Source organism: Pantherophis guttatus, chromosome 4 (genome assembly GCF_059756535.1).
Source record: "Pantherophis guttatus breed Tessera chromosome 4, ASM5975653v1, whole genome shotgun sequence".
Lineage (NCBI taxonomy): Eukaryota > Metazoa > Chordata > Lepidosauria > Squamata > Colubridae > Pantherophis > Pantherophis guttatus.
The window spans coordinates 22446873-22459648 of record NC_142066.1 but is presented as its reverse complement, the minus strand read 5'-3'; the positions used below and the strand labels follow the sequence as shown (position 1 = coordinate 22459648).

At 39.0% G+C, this 12776-nt stretch overlaps 1 protein-coding gene across 1 annotated transcript; it reads left to right on the top strand.

Annotated features, from left to right (window-relative positions):
* Positions 1-227: 227 nt before the first annotated feature.
* On the top strand, positions 228-5795 carry NOP10 (NOP10 ribonucleoprotein). The gene is made up of 2 exons (XM_034411487.3): positions 228-409; positions 5509-5795. The coding sequence occupies exons 1-2, from the start codon at positions 356-358 to the stop codon at positions 5647-5649; spliced, it is 195 nt and encodes a 64-aa protein (XP_034267378.1). The 5' UTR covers positions 228-355; the 3' UTR covers positions 5650-5795.
* The last annotated feature ends 6981 nt before the right edge of the window (positions 5796-12776 follow it).

Here is a 12776-nt window from a genome sequence, read left to right as displayed (position 1 = left end):
AAAAAACAAAACAAAACACATTCTCAGCGAAGACGCTTTCTACAGCTCCTGATGCAGAATAATGAGGCTTGGCGCGGAGAAAAGACTATCATTCCCAGAATTCATTGAGGGGAACAGACTACAACTCCCAGGAGAGCACTGCGAGCCAGACAGTAACGTGAATCGTGGAGCTCGAAGCTTAATAAAACGACAATTCCCAGAATGCTTCGGTTCTTCCTTGGGGGGGATGAAAGTGTAGGCCTGTAGGGTATCCGGAAGCGGTGATATCCACGTGCGTGTGAGCGGAGAAGTGCGTTTTTTTTTGTCTCATAATAAACTCTGAAGTCAGCGGCGTTGCGGTTGCAGCTTGGCCAAAATGTTTTTGCAGTACTATATCAATGAACAAGGGGAGAGAGTCTACACTCTGAAGGTAAGGTTTGATCACAACAGAAAAAAAGAACAGAGTAGGAGAATGGGAAGGGACCTTGGAGGTCCTCTAGTCCAACCCCCTGCTCCAGCAGGAGATCCTATACCATTCCGGACAAATGATTGTCCATTTTTCTTCTTAAAAGCCTCCAGTGATGGAAGACCCACAATGTCTGAAGGCAAGCTTTGTTTTTTTTCACTGTCTCCTTTGTTCTGGCTTTGCTTCTCTCCTTGATTTGTTTCCACCCATTGTTTCTTGTCCTGCTTTCTGGTGTTTTGGGAAATAGGTGGACCCCCCGCCCTCCTTCTTTGTGGCAGCCTCTCAACTATTGGAACAGTGCTATCGTGTCACCACTGGTCCTTCTTTTCTTTAAACTACTAGATCAGCCCAGTTCCTGCAACCGTTCTTCTTATGTTTAACAGATTAACAGAGTTAAGGAAGTGATCTTGTGGGTCGTCTAGTCCAACATACCCCTCCTCGCCCAACATTCTGGGAGTTGAAGTCCACAAGTCTTAAAGCTGCCAAGTTTGAAGACCTCTGCTCTACACCATTTCTGACAAATGGCAGTCCAATCTCTTCTTGAAAAATTCCAGTGATGAAGCTCCCACAACTTCTGAAAACAAACTGTTCCATTGGTTGATTGTTCTCACTGTCAGAAAACTTCTCCTTATTTCTAGTTGAATCTCTCTTTGATCAGTTTCCATCCATTATTCCTTGTCTGGCCTTCAGGTGCTTTGGAAAATAGCCTGACCCTCTCTTCTCTGTGGCAACCCAGACTGCTATCATGTCTCCCCTGGTCCTTCTCTTCACTGGACTAGCCATGCTGAGTAGTTGCAACCATTCGTTGTAAATTTTAGCCTCCAGTCCCCTAATCATCTTGGTTGCTCTTCTTTGCACTCTTTCCAGAACCTCTGCCTCTTTTCTATAATGTGGTGACCAATATGGTTATATAATATGACAAGCAATACAAGTTCCTTGGCCCTTTAGCAATTCATCCAAATGGTTTTCCTTTTTTTTTTTTTTTGTGACCCTGCAGTTAATCTTGATGCACCTGATAAAGCTGAAAACACAATCTTTCCGTACTATTTCTCTTAATTATCTTTTGGGAAGTAAAGGAAGATGGAGAATGATCTCTGTAGGCAATTGGATTCATTTCTAGAATGTAACATGGGAATATTTTGTTCAATTTAAAACGAAGATAATTATTTTCAGGCTCTCCCAGGTCTTTAGCGTGGGCAGGAAAAAGTGGGAAATGTAGAAATCAATGTGAAAAAAATGTTAGAAATGGGTTCGTTAGGGAATGGAGTATTCATTTACTATGTCTGTTAGAACCTTGCATATTCCTAAAGATTTCCTAAAGATAAAAACCGATGAAAAGAGATTGAAAGCACAAATATGCAATTCAGTGGCTAGAGCAGTAACATGTATGTTTGTTTTGTGACCTTACTTTGGTTGCAAAGGATGCACCAATAATAATAATTTATAGTTTATTAATAAAACTGAATACAAACTGATCAAAGTCTTACCCCATCGCACGCCATGTTTAACTGTGTTTGAAAAGAAGTAAATGTGGAAAGACAGAGAATTGGAGACTATCACAAAATATCAAGATTTGAAAATAAAAATTGAAAGATCATAGCATAAGCTCGCCATGATGCTCACAATGGTTATCGGCACACTCGGTGCCACACCAAAAAATCTTGGATGACCCTTAGAAAACGGGCACATTGACCAGCTTTCAATCTGTCAATTGCAAAAGGCTACACTGCTTGGATCTACACAAACATTACATTCATATATTATGACATTTGGAGGAAGAACTTGATGTGAGCGAAGGCCAACATCAACTAAAGACTTGCAGCTGTGATTTCACGTTTTGGGGTATATCCTATATATTATATGCTTCTCAACTCCTGGCGATTCTGGATGGTTTACAATTGTTAAAATATTTAAAACAAAGAGAGATAGAAAATAACCCCACAAAACAGTACAAGCCAAAAGAAGAATGATGGCAACGAAAGTAAACCCAGAGAGAAACAGAAAGGAAGAAAGGGACATCAATTGTCGTCTCCACATGTCTGGGCAAAAAGCCACTGGGTCTTTAAGGTCATTTGAAATACCAGCAATATGGAAGCCATTCGAATTTTGGGCTGGGCCTTGTATAGTTATAGGATGATGAAAATACCTCTTAATGTAATGTCACTGCCTAGCTTTGGGATTATTATTTACTGTGATAATCATATTATGGTAATTAATTTATGATATCTACTTATTATATTATTCATTACTACATTTTGATTTCAGTCTCTGACAAGAAGATGAGCTTGGTATTATTCCAAAAGTGTTTGAAATAGGATGTTTTGAAAACGTGTAGCCAATTTCATATCGTGCTAAACCAAAACCAAAGAAACAGTGACTCCAGCTGCTGTAGCTTGTAAATCAGGGGTTTGGGTTTAATGTTATGCATAAACTGCACACCCACACACAGCCTCTATCTTATTAAAAATAATTCTTGGCAGTATACAATGTATTTTATTAGACTACATTAGACTGGTTCTCAATACTACTAAAACTCTTTTCCATAACCTTTAATTAGGCAAAACATTAGGAAACCCATAGGACAACATTTTTTGAAACAAAGTACTTCAAATGAGCTAATTTATATAAGGCATCTATCATCCAGGACTTGTGACTTCTGTGAAATTGAAATTTGGCAAATGTTATAAAGCTTTTTATGACACAAACATCATAAAACAGTTTGTGACAAGAGTACAAAATGTCAAAAATTATGTCTTGTGTTGACGTTTGATTGTGCTATATCAGTGGTCCCCAACCTTTCTGGCTCCATGGAGCGACAGTGGTAGGGGATGGTTTCACACAGATCTGGCAGCAGATTCGGACAGTGAGGAGGTTGGGGAGGAACATGGGCCAGTCCTGGAGTCCTGGGAAAGATTCTGATGAGGGCTCTGCATTGGAGGCAGAGAGGGGGCCAGGGCCGTATGCCAGTTATCAGCTGCCTTTGGAATCAGACATCAGTGAGGCAGACGAACAACTGGAGCCTGTTCCTAGTGTGCGCATGCCCAGAGTTCCCGGATGAAGAGAACAGCTAAAGAACAAGGGTTGACTTGGGAGTAAGGCCACAGGTGAACGATGAATGGCCCCTCCCAGAGGGAATGAAAAAGGAGTGAAAGGGGAGTGGAGTTTGCAGGAGACAATTAGTTCGCTTAATTGGTTTGTGACTCCTTGCCAGGTTTTGAAGATATCGGCCTGGCAGTTCTCCAAGCCAGATAAGGTCTGTGACTCAAAATTGTCCCTTGAAAGACTTTGCTGGATGTGAATGAGAAGAATTCACAGAAACTTAATAAAAAGAGTTTTTTGTCAGGATAAGGAGTCTGCTTCATGCTCTTGGGAAGCCTAGGTCAGAGCAGCCTAGATCCTGCGCATGTAAAGATGAATCTTCGCTCACCTAACATTCCTAACAGCTGCGGATCGATATCAGACTGTGAATCGGGTTAGGGACCTTTGTGCTATAGATTTCAACATAGTTCCAATAGACAATATTTGTAGCTTATAGTTGAATTGAGGGGTCCTTGGTGCTCTCTGAGCTTGGTTGTTTTCTTACAGACGTTTCATTATCCAACCAGGTAACATCATCACTCAACATCTAGCACTGATGATGTTACTCAGTTTGGGTATTGAAAGGTCTGGAAGAACATAACCCAGCACAGAGAGCACCAAGGAGCCCTCAGTTCAACATGGGCTATTTTCAAGGCAGAGATACATCTCTGAATGAATCCCAGCTTTTCCAGTGAAGGAAGTTCATTAGAAGCTCTGTCATTGTTGAAGACACTGAGGTAAGGAAATACCTCTGAAATGATGACCTCCATGGGGTCACTGGTTGTCTAAAGTTAGACCAGAGGTGAAATCTAACAGGTTCTAACAGGTTCTGGAGAACCGGTAGCAGAAATTTTGAGTAGTTCGGAGAACCGGGAAATACCACCTCTGGCTGGCCCCCGAGTGGGGTGGGAATGGAGATTTGGCAGTATCCTTCCCCTGGAGTGGGGTGGGAATGGAGATTTTGCAATATCCTTCCCCTGCCACGCCCACCAAGCCACGCCCACAGAACCGGTTGGGAAAAAGTTTGGATTTCATCCCTGGTTTAGACCTGTTTTTGATAAGAAAGCACATTGGTATCCATCAAACGCCAAGGGACATAGAGCTGGGACTATGTGTGTGAATGAAAATAAAAACTCCAGCGAAAACTGCAGGAAGACTTTAATATCCATTAGCACTTTCCAGTTTTCTTAGGTTGTCAGTTGATTGGTGGTTGAATATACTTCTCTGAATTAAAGAGAAGCATTTGTAGCACAATCCCTGTGTAGAGTACTGAGCACCTCAGCATTGATTTTTCATGGTCTTTAATACACTGCTCAAAAAAATAAAGGGAACACAAGCAGAAGACATCCGAGATCTGAATGAAGGAAATAGCCTTATTAAATACTTCGTTCGTTACATACAGTAGTTTTGTGTTCCCTTTAGTTGTTTGAGCAGTGTATAAACTACTGTATGTAACAAACAAAGTATTTAATAAGGCCACTTCATTCATTCAGATCTCCAATGTCTTCTGCTTGTGTTCCCTTTATTTTTTTGAGCAGTATACTTTGCACATGTTCTGATTACTAAGTCTGCATTACTATTAATCTTCTCATTGTTCCTATCACCCATCTCCTCCCACTTATGACTGTATGACTGTCATAACCTTGTTGCTGGTATCCTTAAGATTTATATTGACTGTTTCCCTATGACTATCAATAAGTATTGTACCTTATAATTCTTGATGAATGTATCTTTTCTTTTATGTACTCCGAGAGCGTATGCACCAAGACAAATTCCTTGTGTGTCCAATCACACTTGGCCAATAAAGAATTCTATTCTATTCTATGTTCTGGATAGGGTTCCAGTGAGCTTCCAATAAGTTATGCTCATACAGCTGTTTTATCTGAGAGGTAGGGGCGCGCAAGGCTTTAAGATGGAATATGTTTGATTTAAAGTCAATACATGATCTTCTTGAAATTGACACACGGTTCTGTCTTGCTTTGTAGAAAATGGATCCATCCGGCCAGCCAACATGTTCAGCCCACCCTGCTCGCTTCTCTCCGGATGACAAATATTCTCGACACAGGATCACCATCAAGAAACGCTTTGGTGTCCTGATGACCCAGCAGCCTCGGCCTGTGGTTTAAATATGATTCCATCCTGCTTCCCAAGTTACAAAGGCGGCGAGATCAGCTTTGAAGCAGCAGATGAAGATGAAAAATACCTGACGATCTGCATTCTGCCGTCCACATTGTTGTCTCCCTGATGTTTGCTGATGCTTTTCAAACTTGACTTAATTCCCATCTGTGGTCTGTGGATGAGGAATGACTGACATCCTGGGAGCGAGACAAAATTATTTTATTCACTTTTTTTCTGGCTATGTAATTCTGGAAATAAAGTGAGATTTTTTTTCCCATTGTTCTATTTCATTAGCATGACGGGTCCATGTAGTATTTCCCAGAGAAGGATAGCTTATTTTTTTCCCCCAGTATGGTAGGGCTATCAATATCAGTAATGCTGGAAAAAGCAGCTTGAATTTTGAGCGGATGATTTTTTTAGTTCTTGAGTTAACCAGATAACTTTGGGCAATGTGGCACAAATAGATTGATGTTGAAAATCACCCTCATTGACAGTTTCTCATCGAATTGTAGGGAAATATTGAGTCAGGTACCATGTTCCATCCTCCTTCCTTAGCTCAATTTTTTTCAACATTTTTTGTAAATAATTTGGGTGCGGAAAAAGCTTATCAAATATTCTGATATTACAGAATTGGATGGGATAACTAGTGCTCTGGGGAAAAAAAATCCAAAATGTTCTTGTAAAATTTTTAAAGAATGGCTTGAAAATAACAGTGAAATTGAACAGACAAATGCAAAGTCATCCCTCAGACAACAAATGCATAAATATAGGATGGGACTTGGCAGTAACATTTAGGGAAAAGGCTTTAGAATAGCAGTTCATCATAAACAAACTGAGTCAGCAGGGTACTGATGCAAAGAAGGCGAATATTTTACGCTCTTTCAAGGGAAGTATAATTTCCAAATCATAAGTAATAATTTCTATTCATTTTGCATTAGTTGGATCCACACCTTGAATTCCTTGTGTGTCCAATCACATTTGGCCAATAAAGAATTCTATTCTATTCTATTCTATTCTATTCTATTCTATTCTATTCTATTCTATTCTATTCTATTCTATTCCTATTCTACTCTACTCTACTCTACTCTACTCTACTCTACTCTACTCTACTCTACTCTACTCTACTCTACTCTACTCTACTCTACTCTACTCTTATTCTTATTCTATTCTAAAAATTCAATACTGGGTATACCTTTTAAGATTCAGAAGAATTGAAGCAAGTTTCACAAAAACTACAAAGATGATCCGGGAGACAAGAAACTAAATTTCATGAACATATTGAGAAAACTAAAGGGTACATAATGCTTTTCAACTCTCTGAAAAGTTGCCAACAAAGCAGGCTAAAAACCAGCCCTTTGTCATGCTCAAAGATCAAAGTATAGAATTAAGATAGAGGAAGGCAGATTCCAGCTGAATCCAAATAGAATAAGTTTGGATGAGCAGATGGCTTCCCTGGAATTGGGATGCCTTGAAGATATTCTTGCAAGTGAGCAGAAAAGTGCCTAAATCGTCTCAATTCTCAATCAGGCCTACCTGTGCCAATAGCAACCATATTAATGTAGGGTTTTTTTTTGAATTTTGCTGGCTGCTTAGTCTCAGATTGGGGCATTTCATTTTGGTGGGTTACAGATGAGACATCTTGTGCCATAGCTGAGAACTCAACAAAGAATCTTTGCTTCACCTGATTCTTATCAAGAGATTGCTATTCTCCTCACCTTTCATTTATTGTGTCTCTTGGACGTATTAGCTATCCTTTGCAGCACAATTCTTGAAAATCTTAATGCTTTTGGAGAAAGGGTGATCAAACATATAAGACACTCCAGCAGATGGTCATTTTCTACTGCCAGTTATCTGGTATCAATCACATGGATGCAGAATACTGAAGGGGATTGCTTGTTATGAATTCTGTCTTGTTCTTGTGTTGCTTGGGTTTTCACTTCCTGCCTCAAACTGGGGGTGGGAAGGGCTGATCTGAGCCAAAGGCTGCTATTTAAAATGTTTCAGGGTGTTCACATCCTGCTGCTGAAACCGCACTAGGAGTGGGGGAAGTCAGACAATAAACAGAAGGGCTGCCACCGCTAGATTTTGAGCAGCGAAGCTCACGTGAGTTAAGCAAGGCTGAATCAGGGCCCAGCTGACTTTCTTCCATGCTATTCAGTCCGATGCAGCTTTTTTGCTGACAAGGTATATGTAAAAAAACGGGGAACAATTTGTGTCTCCCAAGCAGGGAGAATCCATGCAAGTACATTTAGGGTGGCATGCCAGAATTGGATGTTATGCTGAATCAAAGGGTGGTTGGGGTGTGAAACCTCGAACAGGAGGTTTTCTACAGATATGAAAAAAAAAAGTCGTATCACTTTATCTTTCCCCCAACACCCTTTAGCTGCTTAGGACTTGCAGGGGGAACAATGTGGTACAACTGGTTAGCATGCAGGACTAGTCTTAAGAAGACTGTTTCAAGTCCTTGGGCTCAAATTAGTATATCAGTATAATATAGGGGGAAAGAACAGAATAGCAAACTCCCATAAGTTTCATGGAGAAAATCATTTATTAAACCTGACCTGCCCATTTATCATATAAGATGGACTATGACTCAGGCTGGCCTATAGTGAAATGATTCAGAAACTCTATATTGAATCCTTTCCAAATGTATTCAGCATTGTTTTCCTTTTTTTAGTGTGTGTGTGTGTCAGTCTAGCAGTCTTACCACCAAGAGGATCCAATCATTTTAGTCAAGAACTAGAAAAAGCTGAGGGGAGACAGACCGGTCAGTTGCTTCCCTCCTACAGTGTCGGGAAGCAAATTCAACTCTTGATTTATTCATTTAATTTAATTTAATGAAGTTAAATAGGGTTTTCCTCTCCCAGAAGGTTTCCAGGAGAAGGGGAAAGAAGGCAAAACTGAAGTTAATGGTGGGATTATTTGGGATGGGTGAAAAGGAAGGGCTTCCTTGCATAGACTGAAAAATGACACGACAGAGGCTTCCATTGTGATGCCAACAATTTTTTTTTATTGAAAAAGTTTTAATCAAAAAAAACAACAACACAATTTTCCCACAACTCTCCCACCCATCCCCCATCCCCCTCCCCGACTTCCCAGAGCAGAACACAAGGTATTTCAGTTAACTTTTAACAATAAACTAAATTGCTTAATTATCCATTAAACTCACATCCCCTCTTAAAAAAAAAATTCTTAACCCCCCCATAGATAAAATCATGCTTCTTGGATATAATACTTCTAAAATCACTCATATAACGCTTATACCATTAAAGATTCATTCATAAGCTATTTGATATTTTTTAGTCTGATATTTATTTTGAATATAATCAATCCATCTTCTCCAATCCTATATATATCTTTCTTGTGTATGATCCTTCAAGTATGCTGAGATTTTAGCCATTTCAGCTAAGTTAGTTACTTTCAGTATCCAAGCATCAATAGTAGGCAAAAAGTCCTTCTTCCAGTGTTGTGCTATCAACAATCTTGCTGCTGTTATTAAATTCAGGATCAGTTTAGTCTCTTCAACTGTACAGTCCGTAGTTATACCCAGTAGAAACAAGTGCGGAGTAAACTTCAATCTTTTTTTAAAAATATTCTGCATCACCCACCAAATCTTTATCCGGAATGCTTTGATTTTTTTACAAGTCCACCATATATGATAATAAGTTGCATCATCACAATCACATCTCCAACATTTAGCTTGCACATTAGGATACATACATGATAGTTTTTTGGGATCTAAGTGCCATCTATAAAACATTTTATAAAAGTTTTCTCTTAAATTTTGTGCTTGTGTAAATTTCACATTTCTAATCCAAATCTTTTCCCAAGTCTCCATCATCACGGGCTCTTGAAAATTTTGTGCCCATTTAATCATGCAATCTTTAACCAATTCCGTCTCTGAATCTATTTCCAATAAAGCATTATACAACCTTTTAATATGCATTTTTGATCTCTAATTTGTTTTACCAAATTTTCCTCATTTTGCACAAAACCAGTTTTTTGATCTTCCTTCCTTCTAGCTTGAAGCTGACCATACTGAAACCATGTATAAATTATACCTTCTTCTCTCAATGTATCTAAAGATTTCAAATATAATACACCCCTTTCCATAACAAGAAGCTCTTTATAGGTAATCACCTCCTGTTTTTGTTCTATACTTATATTTTCTATTGCATGTCTAGGGTTTGCCCATACAGGTATCTTATAATTTAACTGATATTGATATTTTTTCCAAACCCTCAACAAAGCATTTCTAAGTATATGGGCCTTAAATACTTTATCCACTTTTTTATCATATAACAAATAAGCATGCCATCCATATAGTAAGTCATAACCTTCCAAATTCAACATTCTCCCCTCAGTTAAATTAAACCAATCACTAATTTGCGATAAGACCGCTGCTTCATAATATAGTCTTAAGTTAGGCATTTTAAGACCACCCCTTTCAAGTGTATCTTGTATAATTTTCATCTTTATTCTGGGTTTTTTCCCAGCCCAAATAAAAGTATTAACACCTTTCTGCCATTCTCTCAAATTTTCATCTTTCTTAAGCACTGGTATCATTTGGAACAAGAATGAAAATCTGGGTAACACATTCATTTTAATTGCTGCAATTCTTCCCAATAAAGACAACTGTAATTTTTTCCAATTCTCCATATCCTTCTGTACCTTCTGCCAGAGATCTTCATAATTATTTTTATATAATTTTGTATTTGAAGCTGCTATATACACTCCTAAATATTTAACCTTTTTAACTATTTCAAACCCCGTTATTCTTCCTAGTTCATCTCTTTCAAGTACAGACATGTTTTTGGTTATCATCTTTGTCTTATATGAACTGACTTTAAATCCTGATACTTTCCCATATTGATCAATTATATCCAATATATATGGAACCGACTCTATGGGTTGAGATAAAGTAACAACCAAGTCATCTGCAAATGCTCTTAATCTATAATCTTGATGTCTGATTACAATACCCTTCAATTTTTCTGAGTCACGTATCTTATTCAATAGCACTTCCAAAGTCAAGATAAATAACAATGGGGACAGGGGACATCCCTGCCTTTCTCAATTCTAAAAACCTCTGTTAGACCTCCATTAACTATTATTTGTGCTGTTTGCTGCTGGTATATCGCTCTAATTGATTGTGTGAAATACTCCCCAAAATGCATTTTTTCTATTATTTTGAACAAAAATTGCCAGTTCAAACGATCAAATGCCTTCTCTGCATCCAAAAATATAAATGCTGCAGGGACTTGGTTGCTTTTTTCCAAGTATTCCAATAAGTTTACAATTTGTCTAACATTATATTTCATTTGTCTCCCTTTTATGAACCCTGATTGATCATTATGAATTATTTGTTGCATAACTGGCATTAATCTATTAGCTAATATCTTAGCAAAAATCTTATAGTCAGTATTCAAGAGTGAAATTGGCCTAAAATTCTCAGGTTTAATACAATTTTGATCCTCCTTTGGAATTAATGAGACAAAAGCTGTTTTCCAAGGGGGTGGTACTCCTCCCCCTACCTGTATTTTGTTAAATAGAATTTTAAGTGGTTCTAACATTTCAGATTGTAAATGTTTGTAATAAACAGCTGTTAATCCATCTGTTCCCTGAGCCTTACCTATTTTTAATTGTTTGATTACCCCAGCAATTTCCTCAGCAGTTATTGGCTGGTTCAATCTTTCTCTCTGTTCCAGCGTTAATTCAGGAATATCTACCTTTAAGTATCTATCAATATCAACATCTTGGATTGAGTCTTTAGCATATAACTTTGTATAGAAATCCAAAAAAGCCTTTTTAATTAAATTTTGTTGATAAATTTCCTTACCTCTAAATTCGTGATGCCAACAATTTTGATGCCTTTAGAAAGGAATTAGATTAACATTAGGCCAGTGTTGAAATCCAATTGTTTTTAATACCGGTTCTGTGGGCGTGGCTTGGTGGGCATGGCAAGGGAAGAATACTGCAAAATCTTCATTCCCACCCAACTCCAGGGGAAGGATACTGTAAAATCCCCATTCCCTCCCCACTCTGGGGCCAGCCAGAGGTGGTATTTGTGAGTTCTCCGAACTGCTCAAAATTTCCGCTACGTTTCTCCAGAACCTGCTGGATTTCACCCCTGCATTAGGCCCTCCATGACCACAAATTTTGGGAGATATATATTTGGAATATCTCATGTGCCCTAAATAATCAGCAGTGACTCAGAAGCAAGCATGGAAAAGAGCTGTTGGTCTCCTAGTATTGCTTTCAGGCTTCCTGGATTCATCGCACCCTATGGGACACATGCCCCAAAAGTCACCTTGGGGCCAAATCCGGCAACACACTTCTAAAGGCCTAAGGGCTATGATATTACAACATATCTGCTGCTTGAAGGGCACTAGAGTCAAATGCATCTTAATATTGCATTGCTCCCATGGATGTGCATTTTTCCATTGCATTTTTCTGCAATATCATTGCATGTAATGAATTGCTTCTTTGCACACCATTATGTGCCTGTAGACTTTGAACAATGTTTTAGCAACTTTAAGATGGCGGAGGGGAGGGGGAAGTTCAGAGCTGGCTGGACAATTCTGGGAGTTGAAGCCCCCCCCCCATCTTAAAGTTGCCAAGGTTGAGAAACACTGCCATAGAGACTAATCTCCTTGAGTTGAGCTGTGTCCCTAGTTGTTTTATAGGTAATAACTCAGGTGCCATTTGCCATTGCTGCAATCTGGGGATTCCTCCCCAAATCCATTTCCAATTTAAGTCTCCAGCCCTGAGATTTTGCATACTGAATACTCTTCAGGTCTGATCAAGCTTAGCATCCCCACAAAAAGCCAATATTGGCCAAGACTTTGCTTAGGATGCATTAGAAGCCATAAAATGAAGTTGTGAATACTGTATCTGGCTATTTGAGGGGGGGGGAAGGCAGCTGGGCCCACCAAAAGAGGTTGCTCTCAGGTTAATGGAAGCCTCAGTCATGAGTTCCTCTTCCAATTTTCCCGAAGTCTCACTTAGTCCCTCCTCTCGCTATAATTTCTTTCCAGCGACATAATTTGGGGAGGTCAGAAGACCCCCCTCATTCTAAGGAAACTACATCCCCCAGCAACCCTCGCGCGTTCGTAGTATCCCCCTTCTCTCCCTC